General features: G+C 40.2%; 1 protein-coding gene across 1 annotated transcript; it reads left to right on the top strand.

The window, feature by feature from the left end:
- Positions 1-5,079: 5,079 nt before the first annotated feature.
- Positions 5,080-11,960, top strand: si:ch211-243g18.2 (keratin, type I cytoskeletal 18-A). The gene is made up of 9 exons (XM_030768608.1): positions 5,080-5,127; positions 6,372-6,763; positions 7,457-7,539; positions 7,650-7,806; positions 8,716-8,880; positions 9,279-9,404; positions 9,935-10,152; positions 10,427-10,446; positions 11,499-11,960. Exons 2-9 carry the CDS (start codon positions 6,377-6,379, stop codon positions 11,612-11,614), a joined length of 1,272 nt encoding a protein of 423 aa, XP_030624468.1. The 5' UTR covers positions 5,080-5,127; positions 6,372-6,376; the 3' UTR covers positions 11,615-11,960.
- The last annotated feature ends 9,561 nt before the right edge of the window (positions 11,961-21,521 follow it).

The following is a 21,521-nucleotide window of genomic DNA, read 5'->3' as shown; positions in this document are numbered from 1 at the left end:
CTCATCCGCTTTCGATTTAACCAATGCTATTGACTTTATTACTGATTTACTCAATTTCATTATTATCTTATATTGCATATCCCACACTCTGTACACACCTTGAGACATTTGCATTTTGAAAAGATTTAGAAATTGAAGGCATTTTTGTAACCCTAATTTTTTCAAAGTATGAAACTTTAATTTTCACTAAATGAATTTATGTGGTATTTATAATGTAAATTTATTTTATTGGAAAATTGTGCATCTTTTAAAAGAGCTTCAGATCCTTCAGATTGAGGATGCAGGCTGGCTTACACACAGCCGTATCATCACAGGGAGTGAATAAATGAGCAGTAGGATATTTTCATTGATATTAGTAATAATGCTCAGTGCTTGTAATGCAAAGCTCACCAGTGCCTTCTGCTGCTTCCTCAAAGTAAATGGCAACAAATATTGAAGACATTTCACAACAAATTGAAAAGACATATGGATTAAACATTTACAACGAACAACAGTACATGATGTAGATATTTTTTTTTTGGTTCATGGCGCTTTCGTGGTCTGAGATGTTTATATATATGTATATATATATTTTTTTCTTATGAAACCAAATGTCAGCACAGTCCTGTATTTTAATGACTGTGTTTCCACACACAGGCCACACGATGGCGGTATTGTTATCTGTAAATGTGGTAGGCCTGCTTAATAATGACAGAAATCATTCAGCTGCTCATCTCAACATTTTGGACCTGACTGTAACAAACAAAGAACTACATTAAATGGCCATTTTACTGTCTCTTTGACCCCATCACAGGATTTCCAGTTTAAATGTTTTTCACTAAATGTTTCACCTCAGTGTAATTTTTCAGGGATGGAAAAACAACATTACGTGATCCCTTATCTCTTTAATGCAAATTGTTCAAATTGAATACAAACCATGACCAGATGCAAATAGAATGTAAAATATTATGTACAAACTAAGATCTTGTTGACTTATCCCTGACTATCAAGTACAGGTTGGGTAGGAAGAACATCATCAACAAGTATCCACATGGTAATGTTCTGTGTGACAGGGGAGAGATTAAGATGGTCCAGTCATCATCACATACACACATACATATATTTGGCCTTGTGTTTTACTGTACAATCCCTACTGATTTTCATTTTACAGATGCTGAAGATTAACAACTTTACCTTAACCCTGACCATGACCAGACAAATACTTCGGTACTTTTTTAAAGAGCCATATCTTTAAAACAGTCTTCATAAGAAGGAGAATTTCATGTGCTTGTGTGGATGTATCGTTCACATGATGCCATGACAATCTAAATAATACACCCACACATACAAAGAACTATTTTACCAAGGTCTTTTCCTCTAGTGGGAACTTGAATGAACTTAAGGCTCCCCAGTTGAACTTTATCAGTGTATACAGTGTTCATCAATGATTTCACCAGATGTGACTCACTTATCATATAAGCTTCTTGACTCCTCTGAAAATCTTATCTTTAAACCCAAATTGAATGATGAGGGACTGCTGGATGGAGATAAGATTATGTCTGAAAGTATTCATTTATTATCTTGGCGAGAGAACTTTATCCAAAATCTGATATTGAGCTAGAAAAATGCAAGGAATTTTCTGTAGTAAAAAAAAAAAAATCACAGGGTGTTATGGGGTATCAATGTCACTTTACCATGATTATCAACAGCTATTGAAGTTTGGACCCATGTGTATTTTTTCAACAGTAATTGTTACATCACATTTATTCATTCAGCAGGTGCTTTTATCCAAAGCTAATTGTTCTTTTAGGGATGGATTCCAGTCCGGTTTTTAATCAGTAGACTGTAGTCCGTTTTCCTCTGTGAGCACACTTAATTCAACTTTCCTGTTCTTCATGTTGAAAACAAACACAGTGAATATATTTGATCATAATAAGTTAGTCTGAAGCTACATTTGTATGTGCCTATCAGTACTTAAATTTGACAGAGAGTTTTGACATTACTCCATTTGCATGAGCTTTCCCATGTTCGGCACACTGAGAGACGATTAGGATGCAAAATGGAATAGAGTGAGGCCTGGTGTGCAGACTCATTGTTCCAGAAGTTTGACTCAGTGGTTTGCACCACAGCCAGGCAGAGTATAGTTCTGGTTCTTATAGCAACAAACTTCCAACACTGCAGACATGGCAGATTCAGAAGACAAATCTCCTTTCTGTGGAAATGTGAAATGTATCCCCAAAATGTAATGTAAATATAACATGTGTGTGTCTGAAAAGATAGAAAGAAGTGTTCTGTAAGGATGGAATTAGAGAGAGAGAGAGAGAGAGAGAGAGAGAGAAGGAGAGATAGAGAGAGAGAGAGAAAGAGAAGAGAAAGACTGCCCAATACCTTGGCAGTTGTTATCACAAACCAGTCTCAGATCAACATGGCCTATAAGGTAAACATCAATGAATCTGAGGAGGCCTTCACTTTCAGGGATATTAGTGAAAATACAGCCAGAAGGGTTTCTCATAGATCTGTGTTAATTGATGTCACACCAGTGTAGTGGAAAGTGAGATTGTACCATTGACATTTGATTAAGCTCTATATAGCAGCTATAGTGATGTGATTATGTCTATGACGTTCTCGGTCCAATCATCAGTACCTCCAGCCCTTGCCAGTTCATAAAGAACAAAGGTATGTTTTTGTATTACATTAAAACATTTTTTTTACTTGTAGTGTTTTGCAATTACCATGTTATGTTTGTATGTCAAGGAATCCAAACATGTATCATTTTCCACTCTTTACTCATGTCTAAATAAATAAGACTATGACGTCTTGCAATGGCCATGAACAAGGCATAAACAATGCCTGTGAGGCTGGGCTTAGCGGTAGTGCTGTGTTTCAGTTGTCCTAGAGTAATAAACAATGAAAAACAGCACATCTTGCTCCCTTTCTGTCCACAAAAAGAGAAATAAAGAGAGAACAACAGTAATGTGAGAGGCCATGGACCTGTTTGAAATTGCAAACAATAATGTAGGTTCATTCAGAGTGGAGCCAAAATCGATGACACTCTACCTTGTTAACTGATAAACACCCATGTGATAGAGAAAGGTTATGTTTCGATCATTATCACTCATACATTATCACTCAATAATTAAACAAAACCCACAAAGTTTTAGGTTTTGTCCTGTTCTCCATGAGAGCAAGCCATAAGTCTATCAGATGGACTTTGTTTTGTGTGGTGTCTAACGGGTGGGTAGGGTGTGTCTATTTGTTCCTGCAGGCACTTTTCTCTCCTCTGTAAGTAGCAGATTAATTTTTAAGTGGTCTGAGAGCATGACAAAGACAAGCATATCTTCAGACTACGACAAAAAAAAGTCCTTTACCACACACACTGAAAACAAGGGGAGGTGGCCGCTGACATCTGACTAAGCCTGTCATTTGTGTTCTTAGTCAAGGTATAAGGGCACAAAAGACAGGGAGACAGGTATGAGACAAAGACATGTCTGCTAAGAACTGAAGCTGTTTGGAAGTGCAGTCAGCAAAGCATGGGCTTATTTCAGGGGTGATGCCTCTCCGTGCCGACTCATGAATTGTTGCTGATTGTCTGTCTTCTTTAACCACTTACTGTGATGGATTCGTTTAGGGAGAGACTTGTCTAGCCATGGGGCTGTGATTTTGCAAGAAAGAGAAGAGAGAATGAGAGGTGGGACAATATGAAGAAGAAGAAGAAGAAGAAGAAGAAGGAGAAGAGAAAGAATGAGTGTGTGTGTGTGTGTGTGTGTGTGTGTGAGAGAGAGAGAGAGAGAGATGTTGTCTCTCAAATCAGTGAATGGGATTAAAGAGAACCAGTTCAATGACCAAAACTGACCGAAGATACTGCAATGCTTCAGCTATGATGAGAAAAAAAAAAATCCAACGGAAGCTTTACAAGAAGTTTATTCTTTTAATTTTTTTGGACGATGATGATGGACACATAAATATGTTATGAGTTGGGTTCTGATTTAAATATCTGAAAAATCAAAGAGGAAATGGTTTGGCACAGTTACAGCTATTCTAATTACCATGAGTATTTTTCAGTCTTTGGATGAAATGTTGCGACCTATAAGTAATGGCATGATGTAACTTCATGGAGAGTTGCGGTCGGGAGCAGGATGAAAATATCACATGTGGGCCTGTGAGTGAGAGAAAGGGCACATCAGGAATGAACCGAATGCGCCAGAGACCGTTTGAGGACGTCGAATGCTCTGACACAGTGCGCCTAAAAAGTACTCAGTATACAACTGTAACTCACTTCTCACGTGAAGCTGTGATGAGCGAGGGGTAAACAAATTTCAGACTGTGACAATACATTCACCGTCACAGTACGCACACGCACAAACACGGATGCGTCTGTGGGTTTAGGTGGGAGTGTCTTCTAATAAACATATGACAAATCCGCTATTCTTCTTTTAAGCCTTTTCAACACACCTGCACAGGTAGGAACATGCTAATTGGTAGTTACATCCATATATGTTGAGAGAAAAATCACCACAAATGTGTCCTTTTAAGGAATAAGAACCAGTCACTGGCTCACAGTAACCAATCACAGAGCAGAAATGCATGCAGGAAGAGATGGACAATCACCTTGCCATCTGACCTGTGGCCAGCTACCCATGTTTACATTATTTTTTTAGCCTGTAGAGCCCATATGACTAGACTCTTATTCCCACGACCAATATACTGGTATGTTTCTGATTCACATAACTAAGGCTACAAACTGAGTGTCACTTTACACTGACTAAACTAAACAGAAAGAGAAATACAGACTAGTTGTCCCCTCATTCACCTCAAAACATATTTATCGCGGCCCCTGTTTATCCTCACGGCTCCTCTTATTCTGGTCAGTTTATAATTGAGTTCATTCTTTCTTTGGACCGTGTTGTTTCAGAGTGCTGCTGAATAATTGAGGTAGATTTGGTTCAGGTTGCCGCTGTGCACTGACGTGAATGACTCTGTTATCACACAGAGCTCCACTCCACCCACCCCATATCCAGGTAACACGTGTCGCCCCTCCCTACTGCTCTGTATATAAGGCACTGTTACCTCTCTCTCACAACCAGCAACCTACTGCACAGCCCCAGGAGCACTTACTCCTCATTTCCAGCAAGGACAATCTAACTACAGGTAAGATCTCCGCTGGTCTTTCTGCTTTGTCTCCTCATTTTAAACTGTGAGGTCAGGTTCAGGCATTAGACTCGTGAAGTGCTTGAGATACAAATGTACTGGTAAATTGCAAGTAATGAGTTAAAGTTTGTTATCTTAAATTAATTTAAATCATTCCCAGCTTTGGTCTGATTTGCTTTTTTTTACTCATATAATGGCATGTTTATTATAAGTCCATTTGTTCATTTGAGTGAAAGGATAACTAATGTTTAACAATAATAAAGAAACTATTGTAAATTGTGTTTGTGTGTGTGTGTGTGTGTGTGTGAGTGTGTGTGTGTGTGTGTGTGTTTGTGTGTGTGTGTGTGTGTGTGTGTGTGGGTGCATGCGCGTGCGTGTTTGTGTGTGTGCATGTGCATGTACATGTGCATGAATTTTTTAAGTAAACCATTATTGCATGGCAAAGGGAACACAAGTTACTGAATAAAATTTTGTTTTTATATTTGGAGTGCCTCAAACAGGATTAAATAACAAGAACAAACCAGTTCCCTTAGTAACTAATCCCACATTAGAGAGAGGTGACTGAGCTGCTCATCTGAAGTGCCAACACAAAACAGTAACTTTTCTCTCAGCAATGCCTCCTGCCCTGAGGGTCAGTGGCTCTCAAAACAGTTTTAAAATTTTATTTGATGATTAATTAGTGGTTGATGAAAAAAGATATACCTCATTTGCGTCATATGAAAGCTTCATAGGTTTGAGAGTTGGGAGTGAAGTCATTTACATGCAGTGAAGTAAGCTTTGACAACAGTGTCCAGGCAGTAGCCAGTGGCTGCATGTAGCAGCTTATCAGTTTATGGAGAGAGATATGAGGCTTGAACTGACAGCAGCCAGACCAATTCAGAGTCGCTCTTCGAGACATGGAGAGTCACCTTTTGCTTTAAACTTTAGCATTCTCTACAGAGAATACAACTCTTTCTCTTTAGGAAACTTTGCATAATATCTGTGTTTACAGATATTCTAGTCTAACCAAACTCTTTGACTTGGGAAGGAGTGTCTGGTTTTATGTTATTCAGTAAAATAACTAAACATATGCATCATATCGACTGCTGCTCTTGATAAAAGGGCCAATAAGTGCAACCGTGAACACTAAAATTGCACTGGAACCATTAAAAAAGACCTCTGAAACATGAAGAGTACATTAAAAAAAAAAATACCTGCGTGCACATCATTCACGTCAACACTCCACATGCTCTCCTCTGTCACAGAGACCATGGCATCCAGTTTCTCGGTCAGGAGTTTCTCAGCTGGGCGTCAGCCCTCGTTTTCCAGCATGTCGCTCAGGGACCCCATACGGAGCCATTCCAAAGCCTCCGTGTCGTTCGCGGCACCCAGGCCTCTCACTCGCTCCATGTCCATGAGTTCTGACATCAACGGGCTGACAGCCTACTCAGTCAACGGCCTGGGCAGCAGCACCAACGAGAAGGAGGCCATGCAGGTTCTCAACAACCGGCTGGCCAAGTACCTGGACAAGGTGCGCACTCTGGAGAAGTCCAACTCTGAGCTGGAGATACGCATTAAGAAGCTGATGCTGGAGCGCATACCTAAGGGCTATGATGTCGACGGCATGGTGGCACAGGCCCAAGCCTTGGAGCAGGAGGTATGAGATTATAATACCACAGTCCAACAATACAGATCACCGCCACTGAAAATTTCACTGCCCTGTCTACGGTTATTAGCACAGATGGAATACCCTAATACTCCTACTTAACCAGATAAAAAATATTAGCAGCGACAGGTTTTGTATAGATTTTCTTTTTGACAAAGTTATCTATTGTCTTCGATCCTATTCTATTCTATTCTGCACACAAATTGTGCCTTATTTGTGTGCAAAAAACTACTTTAGCTCATGTCTGAAACAAATACATCAAAGTAACTGTACCTCAGCGGTTGTCTGTGAGGTGACACACACGGTTATTTGGCCTGAGTAACGCCAGCCTGAGTGATCAGTGTATGTTAGTAACACAGGAGCCCAGTCAGCCCTGACTCAGTTAATCAGCTATGCCATCCCCCCAGGTGCGTCGTTAAAAATTAATCAGATTTGGACAAATCATTAGTTAGACTTAAACAAACCAGGAATGTAGTGCTTAATGTCACTGAGATGCACGCTTAAGTTACATTTAATTGAGATGGGAAAAGCCAACAGTGACAGTGCATCAATATTATTGTCTGTAATTTAAAGCAGCCAGAACACTATAAGATGTTTATCCAGTGTTGATTGATCGATATAGTCAATAGGGTGACAGGATGAGCATGTGATGTGAGCCCCATCTGAAGATAGCTGTTGTTTCAGGTGAGGAAGAAGACTCTGGAAAATGCACGCATCATGTTGGAGATTGACAATGCAAAACTGGCAGCTGATGACTTTAAGATCAAGTGAGTGTGTGGAACTGCTTCTCTATTGACATGGATCCAGATCTCTCTGCATAAAGTGTTTTAAACATTACTCAACTGTTCTTCCACATCTATGTGTGTCTATGTTTTAGATGGGAAACAGAGAGCGCTATGTGTCACTCTGTGGAAAGGGACTGTGTGGCTCTAAAAAAGGCCAAGAATGACCATGAACACATCATTGCCAAACTGCGTGGTGACCTGGACAGCCTGAAGGAAGAGGTGTACTTCCTAAAAAAGAACCATGAGGAGGTAAGGCCATTCTCAATGTGGATGGAAAACCCTTCCCCTTTTAGAACAATGCACAGTTGAGAACACATTCTATGTGGAGGGACAGTATTCTCTGTTTTAGGTTCCTGGGGTAGGAGCTATCTAGCAATCCCACCAACCGTTCCTAAACAACAGTCTAACCTCATGGGAGACACACACCAGGCTTTGCAAAGAATTACTAGTAATTCAAGCCGTTAGATCTGCTGTCTTCTGCAACATAATATGTGGGTTTCACCTCCTATGCTGGCATAGACTCAAACTGTTATCATGTTAGGCTTTAAACAGCTATTGTTTGAGCATCACTTCAACTTCACAAATAGACACAAATTTGTGTACTTCACATGCATCAGCTTGTTTACACTCTTGTCAGGTCTACCCCTGTCTGGACTCTATGAGAAATTATGTTTATGGGAGCCAAGATGAACTCACTTTCAGTCCTTCCTGTTTTCATATGGGATATAGGAGGAGATAAGACAACACAAACCACACACACACACACACACACACACACACACACTCACACACACGTACATACTTTTTCAAAGTGTATGTATTTAAAGAGTAGGGTGTGGTTTTGGTGAAATGCCATATATCCTGAACATCCGGTGTGTGTGTGTGTGTGTGTGTGCTTGAGGGGTACATGCTTTGGATCTGCTGTAGGTAATGTGAGAGTATCTTCATCAAGTATTAATGGAGAAGGAGTTAATAATAAAGGGACTCTGAGCTTCCCTACCTGGCATTTAGTTTACAGCAAAGCAAACAGCAAACTCACAAAACCACAAACAATCAAAATATTATGACACTTAACACACAAACAGAAACAAAACAGGATCGCGTTCAACAAGTCTTTCTCCCTCTCTCTGTCTCTCTCTCTTTCTCTGTCCCCTGTAGGAGAAAGATGGTCTTAGGTCACGTCTGGCCCAGGAAGAGTTGAATGTGGAGGTGGAAACAACCCGTGGGCCTGACCTTGGAACAACCTTGGCCGAACTCAGGGCACAGTACGAGGGCATTGTGCATAAGAACAAGGAGGAGGCTGAGCTCTGGTACCGCAAGAAGGTCACTGGCTTATTATTTTACATGAGTCTCATGTCTGTTATGTTACTTTAGTGACAGTCTGGTGTGCTGTGTTACAGTATTAACTTTTTTTTCCTATGGATGTAGTTGTTATGGTCTGATTTTATGCTACAGTAGTAATATCTGGGTCACTGTGACTTCAGAAGGATGTCTGCAGTGTTGCTTAAACGATATGCATTGTGTGTGTTACTGTTAGAATAGTAACACACCAGGAGCGTATCACTATTGATTGAGTGACATGACGGCAGTGTGTCAGTGTTAAGGTAGAAAGATATCTGCAGTGTGGGTAACTCTTACTGCAGAAACCAACAGAGTACAGGGCTGTTAAAGCAGTAACTTTCTTGTTGATGTGGTAAAATGTCTATTGTGTGGTGTTGTAGGTGGAGACATTGCAGTCCAAGGTGAAGGAGAGCAATGAGGCTTTGCGTAGAGGACAGAATGAGATTGTCGAGAGACAGCGCCTCATGCAAACCCTGGAGGTGGAGCTGGACAGCCTACACAAACAGGTGAGAACCTTACCTCACAGTCTCACTCAGGGACTGTTTCACACAGCTACCTTAATATCACTAACACCTTGTTCCCAGGCAAAAAAAAAACCCCACCCTAATTTACAGACAGGATCTTATTCTCTCAGCAATTACACAACACGCTCTAATTTTTAAATCACATACACGGTGATGATACTGCCACACGATTTTTCTGTTTGTTTACAAGCTAAAACGCGTCATCTTTAGGAATTTGATCAGCTCTACATGCATTTGTGCTCTCAGAGAACACTTTGGCTCAGAAACAAATGTAGGGAAGTCTCCCTGTGCGTTGTTATCCTTCACTTATCCACGTGTAGCGTTCTACTGGGCGTGAAGTGAACAGGCGAAGGCGTTACTTACAGTTCTTTCTCTCTCTCTCTCTCTCTCTCTCTGCTGATAAGTTTGGTTCAGAAGAGGGTGACACTGTTTTTCTTTCTTTTTTTTTATTTTAATGTTTTACAGCCATTACATTGGTGACGCACCGGTGATCTGTCTCTTTCTTTCTCCAGGTGGCTTCTCTGGAGATGAATCTTGGGGAGACCGGACAGAAGTATGCCGGAGAGATGGAACAGCTTCAGGCCAACCTGTCTCAGCTGGAGGACGACCTGTCCCAGCTCCGCCTCGAGATGCAGCGCAACAAGACTGACTACGAGCAACTGCTCCGCATCAAACAGAACCTGGAGCTGGAGATCGCCACCTACAAGAGACTGCTGGAGGGAGAGGACGTGTAAGTGTGGATCAGGGGCTGCCCCCCACGTTAGGTGTGAAAGGGAGGGTGGAAAAAGTCAGCATGCGAGATGACCAAAAAAAAAAAAAGAATTCTACTATGAGAGCTCCGTTGGTGAAAGCTGCCATTCAGTGTTTACACATTGATGGGCAGTTTGGGAATGTTTTGTAAAATCATTAGTTTCAAGCGGAATGATGTTATGAATCCCGTTTGGTATATTTTCCCATTTTACGATATAAAATAACGTGGCTGTCTTTGTTGTTTTTTTTTGCAGGGTTAAGGAGATCCCCAAAAGTAAGTTTAGACTTGCATGAACTATAAACACATTCATGTCACACATTTTGTAATAGTGCAAAGACATGTGGTTGACACTGAATGTAGCATATTTGTTTATGAAGTGTTCCAATACGTAGTTCAGTCTCACTGTTTCTCCACCTATCTACAGACAACTATAGTCGCATTGTACCAGCTTATCAGTATGACTTAATTACATTCCAGAAGAATAAGAGCCCTAGTCAAATCCATGTGTCATTTCTCACTATGCAGTCACGACACAGACCCACCTATCTCTCTTTAACTCTCTTTCTCCCGCTCTCTCTCTCTCTCTCTCTCTCTCTCTCTCTCTCACATACACCCTATCTCTCTCTCTCTCTCTCTCTCTCTCTCTCTCTCTCTCTCACATACACCCTATCTCTCTCTAACTCTCTCTCTCTCTCTCTCTCTCACATACACCCTATCTCTCTCTCTCTAACTCTCTCTCTCTCTCTCTCACACATACACCCTACCTCTCTCTCTCTCTCTCACTCTCTCACACACACACACACACACAAAATTGCATCCATCTATCTAGATTCTGAGGGATTGTTTCTGTTAATAACAGTAATAGCTACAATCCTAACCATGATATTTGCAAATATCAATATTTGTACAAATATGGCATAGTATGTGAATATGAATGTGAATACTCTCAGTCATAATCAGTCTTCATTGAGTTAGTTCCTACTGTTTTCCAGGAAGGAGCTGAGGATTGAGACTAATGATATATTAAGAGGTGCAAACTGTGTGTGTGTGTGTGTGTGTGTGTGTGTGTGTGCGTGCGAGCGTGCGCCTACGTGTAAGTGTGTTATATAAAGATAGAGAGAGAAAGGGAGTGAGAGAAATAGACAGAGTGGAATGGAGAAAAAGAAAGAATGTTTCAGGACCTCTTTCTTTTACTACTCTTTATACGAAAGTCCAAATTTCCATGTTGTTGTTATGACCTCTCTCTCTCTCTCTCTCTCTCTCTCTCTCTCACACTCAATCTCTCTCTCTCTCTCTCTCTCTCTCTCTCCCTCTTCTCAATGCAGAGGAACCTGACGTACGCACCAGGAAGATTGTCAAGGTGGTGACACAGACTATGATCAATGGCAAAATTGTGGATGAATCCAGTGAAGTTGAGAAGATTGAGGAGGCTAAGAAGTGAAAGAGGGCCATCCTTTCTGAGGCCATTGTGCTGTCCATATAAAGCCTTCACTGTTAGTTAGGGACCATTTTACCCCAGGGCCCCTGGAGGCTCTTGTAGAACACACAAATGCCTGTTTGATTCTCAACAAAGTCTTTTAGAACGATCATCTTTCCTGATCCTCTTTCAACCAATGAGGAAAGAGCGCGTAAAGATCAGCTCTAGAGTCAGGATTACGGTTCTCACACTGTACAACGACTCTTTCGTCTAATGTTACCCACGCATGCAAATTTTACTTCTTTCTAGAAAGGGAAAATGTAACTCTATGAAACAATTGGTTTGGGTTTAAGCACATCCACTTTGTCAAATGATTAAATCTTTATTAAAATAAGTATACACCCAAAACAAATGAGTGCCATCTGTGATTCTTTCAAACTATGATAGCATGCCATGAATATGAATACGCTATATAATATCAAAGTTACCTTTTGTTATTTTCTCATTTAAATTTAGTCCTATTTCTGGATCAATGGAACAATGTTGTTTAAGACATAAAGGTAGTCTGTATTTGCCATTTAAATTCAAACCCAGTAAAGTACAAGGCATTTGTGATGTGCTTGCCCTGTTCACGTGACAAAGCTTTGCTTTTTTGCAAAAGTGGCGTCATTCTTAATTAAGAGTATTTACATATGAAGATTCTTCAGCTTTATATAGGTGTATGTGTATGTTTGATCATTTTCCTGAAGGCATGACTCACTCACAAACACTCAAATAACTGTCATACCTTTGATTTCAAAACCATCACTTGACAGATAAGATTTGTAGTTTTATGCCTGTGAATTAACTGCCATGTGGGGTCACAGACAGTTTATTCAGAATGACAGGAGACACTGAGTCTGTGAGCATGGGTACAAGTCACAGCAACAGTGAAATTATCATTTATGTCCATGAATATTTCACTGCATTTCACTACAATCTTTATCAACCCCATTTTGAGTTATTCTGAATGCCTGGATACTAGAATAATTCTGTGAATTTGAAAGACAAAACTGTAAAAATAGAGAACAAATGGAATAAATAGTTTATGGGGACAGAGAAAAAAACTTTTGAAAAACCTTTAAACCCTTTTGAAAAAGTTTAAAACTGACCCAATCATTTGTCATGTTTTCAGAGTAAACAATTGTAACACAAGCTGCTTATCTTTTCAAAAGCATTTCAGAAAGAGCTGTGCACATGAATGATTTTTTTATTCTTTTGCCAGTTTAATTTATTGGTTTTAATCATTTTACACCAACTGGAAATATGTATTCCACATGGCATACTGTATTCGAAGAAAAGAGGAAACTTTATGAGGAAATTTGAAAATATTTTTCTGTACCGTGTTATGAAGCGGTGACATGCTGCTGTAATGAACTGGGCTCTGTTACATTGACTCAGATGGGTCTCTTGAAACAGGGACAGTCCAGTTTAAACAGAGCTGGCAGTCTATGCAAAGAGACATCAGACAGCAGAATAGAGATTTTTTACTGTGCCCATTTGCCAAGTGTCTTACACTTAAAAAGTCAAGTACAGACAAGTGCAGGGGTAGTAGATAGAATGCACAGAATAATTGCAAAAATAAACATGCTATCATGTGGCTTTTCACTATATTGTGTACACCTTCTCTAGACTGTGCACGTATGTCTGTATGGTTGTGTGTGTGTTTATGTATGCATGTGTGTGTGCGTGCGTGCGCGCGTGTGTGTGTCTGTGTTTATGTATGTGTGTGTACGTATGTTTGTATGATTCCTCAGCAAGCTCTGGCTAGTCTTAGTGGGGCCTGTTTTTCCAGACAATGAGATGATGGTCTCCATAGACACTAATCATGGCCACAATGGGCAATTACAAAGACAAGCAATCTATTATCCAATAAATCTGCCCTCTCTCTCTGATAGGGGCGGGGCAAGCAGCCAAAGCAAGGCGCCCAATGTGTGTGAGTGCTTATGTATCTGTGTGTGTGTCTGCTGTGTCTGTAGAGGGCGTCTTATTGGGCCATGAGGGACTTTCCCCTGACACGCTCCTATGCTCAAATCCTCGTATACACCATTCAGAGCAAAGCCACCCTTGAGATCCCCTTGTTTGCAACCCGTCCGCCATAGACATAGACAGGCGTGTTCACACACAGGAGTGAGACATGCATGAACGCACATGTTCTTACATGGACATGTTTATGGCATAAATGATGTCAAGAAAGACTTGCTAAGGAGGGCACATCCAAAAGCAACAAGTGTAATTAGTGATCTCACCTCACTGACATACCCTTTTTAAGATAACAATGACCATACTATACTACAACTATGTTATCACAAATGCAAGTGAGATAAAGGTAGGCTGGCTTTGGCTGGGTGGGACACTTTGATGTTTGTCCCTATTAGGACAACACAGTTGACAGCACAGTTCTATCATCACCATTTCACATTTTCAACCCAAAATGATGGGAAATCCAAAAAAAAAAAATACAGTGTACAGACATTGTACAGATATTCATTATAGTTCCCATAAGTGTACAGATGCAGTTAATGGCCCTAAATTCATGAAATGCTACATACCAATGGATTATTTCTACTATTGCTCCATGTAATTTTTGATCTTTATTTTGGATGGGAATATGTTTCCTCCAGATTGCTATAGTCTGGCTACTGATGAAGTACTGTAACAAATACTCATTGATGCTTGAGGCATGTGTTGGACAAGACTTTATTTGAATGTGATCAAAAAACAAGAGTCACGAGAGGGCAGAGTACAGTGCATGACTGTCAGGCTAGTAAAGGTTAAACAAGGAATCAATAATGGGGAAGCACAGGGCAAAAACACAGGAACAGTTATGCTAAGAGGAATGGGGAAGCTAAACAGGAATAGCATGGCCAGGCACAGTTAGGTTCATGAAAGACTTGGCAAGTGACAATGGGAAAATCAGGAGTTTTTAGACACAGAGCTAATTATTTTATGAACAAGGAACAAGTGTTCATGATGATCAGAAATTGAGATGATAGACCTGGTGGATAATGAACTGATGAAATGGATTGACCAGAGGAGAGGGAGGTCAGAGACACAGATGTGACAAGTACATTGGTGATGCCGAATCGTGTATGAGTTAAACTGTGTGATAACTCAGTATGGCTCCCCTCATCGCTTTTTACAGGACTTAACACGTTTACAGCCCAGTCCGTCCTTGCACCAGCAAACTATAACTGTTCGTGTTTGTTGCGGTACTTTGATGTTGAATAGCTCCACACCATTCACATGTGGTATTAAATAAAAGAATTTTTAGTGTTAAGACCCTGGTGTTTTTTCAAGGCCATTACCGCCGAGTTTTTGACTCTTAGTGACCCTCTGTAGCCATTTCAACGCTTCAGTAAAACATTTTCATTTGAGAAAATAGCACAGCGAGACAAGAGTGCTTTTAATGTGATGCAGAAAGAAAATGGGCACCCAAGGTGGTGTGGACACGGGTCAGAGAGAAAACACTTAACAAGAGTCACATATAAGTGACGTAATGAAACTGCTGAAGCATGATGTCCAATAACTTCACTAAATGTCTCTGGCACAGACAGTACATCTTCATAGCAAATAAGATTCAATAATTGGGTTAGTTAATAATCTCAGAAGTGGTTCTTTGTTTCAGTCAATGACTCTACACCGTTCTTTTGAAGTGAAATTAACCACGCTGTTCTACAATAGACCATGGGAATTAAGAACAATGTAATATATAGACATTTCTGTTAATCTCTGGGAGACAAGCGATACTGAGCTCCACGCCTCTCTGAAGCACTGGCCAATTTAATATTCACCTGGGTAATCTATCTTTGTCGTAATTTTAATTTCCAATTAAAATATTCCATTAACTTGAAGTTAAACTTCTGTGTTGGGGATTACAATAGAAATGTAGATTCTGTTTGTAAATGCTGACACAACAAAATTGTTCTAAGATGCTTTAGAATATATTCTATGTCACACACAGCATGGATTTACATACTTGCCTTCAGAATAACTATAAGATCTATCAGATGAGTCAAGATTTTGTTGAACTCACCTGCAATGACATTGTCACCAGCTCACATGTACACTCTCTGTGACCCTCTAAGGTGATACTGATATGAGAGTCCAAGGGAAAGATATTGTCAGATAGGGTCAGCAGTGGTCAAAAGCACACACTCCTTGACTGTTAAGTCTGTACACTGGTTTCAGATGAACTCTGAATCAGCTGACTGTGAATATCATTCTAGGGCATGAGGCAGCTTTGTCAAAAAAGTCCCTTCGCAGCTTCATAAAGATGGAGACAGTACTATATCCAAACTGCAGTCCTTATGATCAAAACTCATTATTATGCCTAAACTATGCTTTCGAGGATAGTGGTGCAAAGACCCCAAGCAGTGGTCTACTGAGTCGTGGAAAAAAGTCATAGGGTCAAACGAATCATCCCTCACTCTGTTCTCAACACACAGATGAGCACATGTAGGGCACTTGCTGAAAAAACAAACCTGCATGTCTGAATTTTGACTCCCTATGGTGAGGGGGTTCTAGAATCTCTGCTGTGGTGGAGGGTGCATTTTTCCAGCGTACTGTAGGTCTACTCAACCCTTTAAAGTGAATGGTGAGCTCTAACAAATATAAAGCCATTCCGAGTGGTGACGCAACAGTAAAGCATTTCTTTGGGAGTAATTTCTTTCAAAATGATAATTCACCCCATCCAGAGGCCCCAAAAGGTCACTAAACATTCTGATGAGCATAAAGAAGAAGTCTTATGCCTTAGTCATCTAAAGGAACAGAACTCAACTCACTTGAACACTTATGTGAGATGTTGGAGCAGTGTTTTCACTACTATCAAAATAAATAAATAAATAAATAAATAAAAGAACGAATGAAGTGTGATGTGAATCTCTGATAACAAGTGTTGAAACTGTTGTGGCGGCACTTTGAGTTAGTGCTTCCTTTCCTTTATTGTTTCTGTTGGGTTTTTTTTTGTATTTACCTGTGTACATACACACACATAATTCTCTCTTGTTTTGGGGATGGCAGTTTTAGCCAGGTATTTGACTGGTGGTTGTTTGGACCTAGAGACCTGTCTCACACTATAGGTAAATTCTATAGTGACCTTTAGTGTTACTGAGGTATTCAGTAGTAATAACTGTCCATTAAAAACATAGCCAATGTACTCCAGTGCTCTGGCACAATGATCTGCTCTTGGTGTGTACTCTAAATGCCTGCTGAGACAGATTATCAAGACTGGCTCAGACTCTCTGTCAAATAAGAGCTGTTATTCACCGGCTAAGATGATGAGATTTCTGTCAGTTTCTTACTTCAGATGCCTCAATTCATATCAGTATTAATATACATTCAAAGGCTGAATTAATTCACTGCAATTATTTTTTATTGTGGGCATACTTTCTTTTCCATTTGCCACATGATGCTTTATTATAGAAACTGCAAACCAGGTGGATAATCTGTATGCACCCTTTGTGAAAATGTAGTAGAGACTTTAGGGAGTAAACAATTTCACATCTAATCAAGTAGCATCTCTCTGTGGTAGTTTCCTTTTTACAAATTCAGCCTGCAAATTTAAATGAACTTTTTGTGTTTCAAATGTTCATGTATTTCAAGTATGTTATGTCTTTATGCCTTGTGGTGTGTTTTACACCAACAGAGTTATGGTTTTATTTTAAATTCATTGTGCTTTTTATAACATCTCTAATTAAGCCAACACTAAGGTGTTTTCAGTTCATAAACCTAAGGTAGCTTTTACTGGCTTAAAAAGTTCTAGTTCTATTTTATTGCTGTGACCAGTTCCAGCTGCTTCTTGAACTTTAACAGTTTATTGTGCAGTGTGGATTTCTGAGGTCAGTGCTAAGCAGAAGTGAGAAACCATTCTCTGCTGTTTGAAACCTGGGGAACTAGCACCACCTTGAGTTGGAATAGCAGTTTTCAGGACAGGACTGAACAGAGTGAAGTGGTGACACTTTTCATATGTATAAAGTAGTTTTAAGTGGTCAAACTACCTCTGTCAAATAATAAATCACATTGTATCAGCACTTCTACAACTGCAGCATTACACGATGACTGCAATATTGCAGATGTGAGGTAAAATGGATGGCATTGTGAAATTGGCAATGATGACTGATTGACACCAAAAACTCAGCATTTGAAACTGTAGACAGCAAAGACTTTAGACTGATCTGTGATCAAAAGCACCATTACCACTTAATCATCTCACTAGCACAAGATAACAGAAAAACTAATAAACAGAAATTCAAGTGTCAGAAAAACTGAATGTGTTTGAGAAAGAAGGGAAAATACTGATAGTGGTATAATAGATGTATCCATTAACATAACGTGTTTCTCTCATAACATTACAGTGGCTTCTTTTTTTTCATCAGTGTCCTGAGAAGTCACAACTGTTGTGAAGTGTTTCAGACCAGTGATCAACAAAATGCAGCTTTTATCTTGTTACTCAGCAATTACATGCCTAATTCAACTTTTCAACTTCACACAGACATGAATAGTAGCTATAAGAAGTTAAGCCCTGAACTAAAGAGGGCTGTATGGTGGGAATTTCCAATTAACTGAGAGATACTGTCTTTTTGATGACAAACGTGTTAACGTGTGACATGTGTGGACTTTAAGGAGAGCTGCAATATCTATAATGACCACATGGTGACACTATATGATTTTTAATTTCATTATACACGCTCTCTGCCCCACACTGTCTGTGCGAACCAAAGAAATTAAATATGCAAAGCAAAAAATTTAAATAATTGCTTTCTTATCTGTATTTACTTCCACCTTTGTTTTGTGTTTTCTAACTCGGTGCTCTGATATTCAGCGTGTCGTAGGATCAGGGAATTTGTGAAGCAGTGAATTTCATTTTTTTTATTCATGTAGCATTGCATGTTCACATGTAGCGTGCCCTGTCCTATGTTTCATTAGGGAGTTGTGGGCGTGGGTGGGGGATTCAGTGCTGGTGTTTGAAAAATTGTGAACCCATGTGGCCCATCTGACAGGCATACATCCTTTCCTATCACTTTATTTCTTGGCTGGCATTGGGGGCGTGGCTTGCTTTTGAAAGGCTGCCACGAAACTCACCTGAGAATTAGTGGAAGACCGAAGCAGGGAGAGCTTTTTCTTTTCCTTTTTTATGCAGATAGTTGCCTTTGTCATCGGTTCCGTTCGACATTACGGTTTAATTTCGTCGGCGCACTTCTTTATTTTGCAGAAATCCCATAAAACAAAAACTGAATCGAAAGGAGGAAGAAATTACTTGGGTTGGTCGTTGGAGCAAGACCGTGGGAGCTGGTTGTTTGTAATCAGTGACTCTCCATACCATGTGCCACCTCCTATGCCAGCTTCTTTCTTTCTTTTCTCTGTTTTCATTCCGTTCTTACGTACACTTTCGTTAGGAAAACTGTTCGGGGTTACGTTAATCATTGGAACATTTCACAAACTCAGTTGCTCGCTGCTCGGGGCTTAGGTGCAGGATTAGTTTGACAGCGTAGCCTGTTAGCTTGGTATCAGTATAGATGCATCTACCATAGAGTAGCGTAGGGAAGGTAAACTTGGGTTCAACTAGATTGAACATTTTCCCTTTTTTTTTTTCACGTGAAATTTGTGTGTGTGTGTGTCAGAGTGAGTGAATGTGTATCTATGGTTGTAATTGCTGGCAGTCCTCCTTTTTGGAATCAAGAGATTCGGTGAATGACTCCACCGGTTTTAGTCCGTTTAGGAGCTGGTGTATGGCCCATGGATGAGTTGAGCGGCCCAATTACGTTTTTGAAGGACCAAATGCTTGTACTGAATTCACCAAGAGGGTTGCTGGAATAAGTAGTTGCATTCAAAGACATGTTACAGTCTGTGTGTGAGTTGGCTAAGGAAAGTCTTCATAAGGCTGGAAATAAAATGAAAGACAAGTATAAGAAAGCAGTAATCAATACTTTTGCTCCAAGAGAGTTTTGGTGTCACTATCCTTCACAGGCGATAAATTAGGCTTCACGTGTTTTTTTGGGCCATACTCTGTTAAGCATGTGGGGGAGAGTAATTATGTTTTAAATACACCAGATCTTAGATGCAAGACCAGACAGTGCCATGTAAATCTCCTTAAACTCCAGTCCTGGGGGCCCACTGTCCTGCATGTCTGTTTTGTTTTAACTCAGGACTGACGCACCTGATTCCACTGATCAGTTAATCATCAAGCCCATGATTAACTCAATTAACTGTGATAATGAAGAGTTGACTGGAGGTGAGAATCACTGTCCTAGAACCATACATACATCAAGCAACAGTTTTTCCTTGTGCTGCGTGTCTTGCTCGCTTAACAGATACGGGTATGGTAGCACCATCCCAGAAAATGGGCCCAGGTTAAGGAGGAGTTGGTCTACATGATGAAAACAGGAGCAGTAAAGCCAGGGTGGAATGAATGGAGTTCACCGGTGGTAACAGTGACAAAGCCCGATGGGTCATTGTGGCTCTCTATTGACTCAAGGAAAGTGGGGGAAAAAAAACCTGATGCCTTTCCCATACCAAGATTAGGGGATTGTATTGACAGAATTGGGCACATTAAGCTAGTCTCTAAGTATGATCTACTTGAGGGATATTGGCAAGTGCCCATAACTGATAGAGCTGAAGACTTATCTGCTTCGTGCATCCCTGAAGCCCTGTTTCTTTTCTGTGTACTACCATTTTGAATGAAGAACACTCCAGCTACATTTCAGCATTTAATGAATATGGATGACGTTGTAGTTTATCGTTCATTCCGGTCTGAGCACGTTGGGCACATACAGCAGTTTTGAGTGGTTAGAAGCAGCAATGTTGGTGATAAACCTACCAAAGTGTGAGATTCGTAGGGCACAGGTTACTTCTCTTGGCCATCAAGTTGAGCAAGGAGTGTTAAGACCTAGAATAGCCAAGGCCCAGGCCATCTTTGATCTGCCCGTCCCTCAGACCAAAAGACAGCTGATGCTTTATCTGGGAATGTGTGGGTTTTACCGCAGATTTGCACTGAACTCTGCTACAGTGACAGCTTCTCTGACCAATCTTCTCAAAAAGGGAATTAAGTTTCAGTGGCCTGCTAAATGTCAAAGTGCACTGGAAAAGGTGAAAGCCGTTTTGTCTTGTGAGCCAGTTCTGAAAGCTTCTGGTTTCTCTGTCCCATTCAAGCTAGCGGTTGATGCTTGTGATATAAGAGTTGGGACTGCGCTTCTACAAGCTGATTTGTCAGGAATAGGCAAGCCTGTGGCTTGCTTCTCCAGAAAGCTTAATTGCCATCAAAGAGTTTATTCCAGCAGTGAGAAGGAGGCACTACTTTTAGTTCTGGCTTTAGAGCATTTTGAGATGAATTAAGCAAGTGTGAAAGGTGAAGCCATGGTTTATACAGATCATAACCCACTAAACTGTCTTCAAGATTCAGAATGTCCAGCCAGAGAGTGTTCAGATGGAGTTTAATTTTGCAGCTGTATACCCTGACAATAGTGCATTTGCCTTGGAAAGACAATGTAATTGCAGATGCTTTCTCTTGTAGCTAAACTTTTCAGGAGCAATCATTATACATACTATATTTCCTTTACTGAGTGAATTGAGTGAGGCTACGTGTAGGGTATGGTACACAAATTATCATTTGTAAATAAGGTTTTATTGTTGAAGGGAAAAGAAGATCCTGTTTTTTTTTTTTTTGTTTTGCAAGGGGGCAGGAATGTTAGGGCAATCTGTCAGACACACTCTATCACTTTCTTTCTTGGTTTGCATGGGTGGCATGGCTTGCTTTTCAAATACTGCCACGAAACTCACCTGTGAGTGAGAAAGTGAAGGAGAGAGCGTGTTGGCTTGAAGATGACTGCCTTTGAAATCGCCTTTACTTGGCGTTACGGTTTCATATTCTTGGCATATTTTTCTTTTCCTTTTT

This window comes from Chanos chanos, chromosome 3 (assembly GCF_902362185.1).
Source record: "Chanos chanos chromosome 3, fChaCha1.1, whole genome shotgun sequence".
Lineage (NCBI taxonomy): Eukaryota > Metazoa > Chordata > Actinopteri > Gonorynchiformes > Chanidae > Chanos > Chanos chanos.
This window is presented reverse-complemented; position numbering and strand designations above follow the sequence as displayed.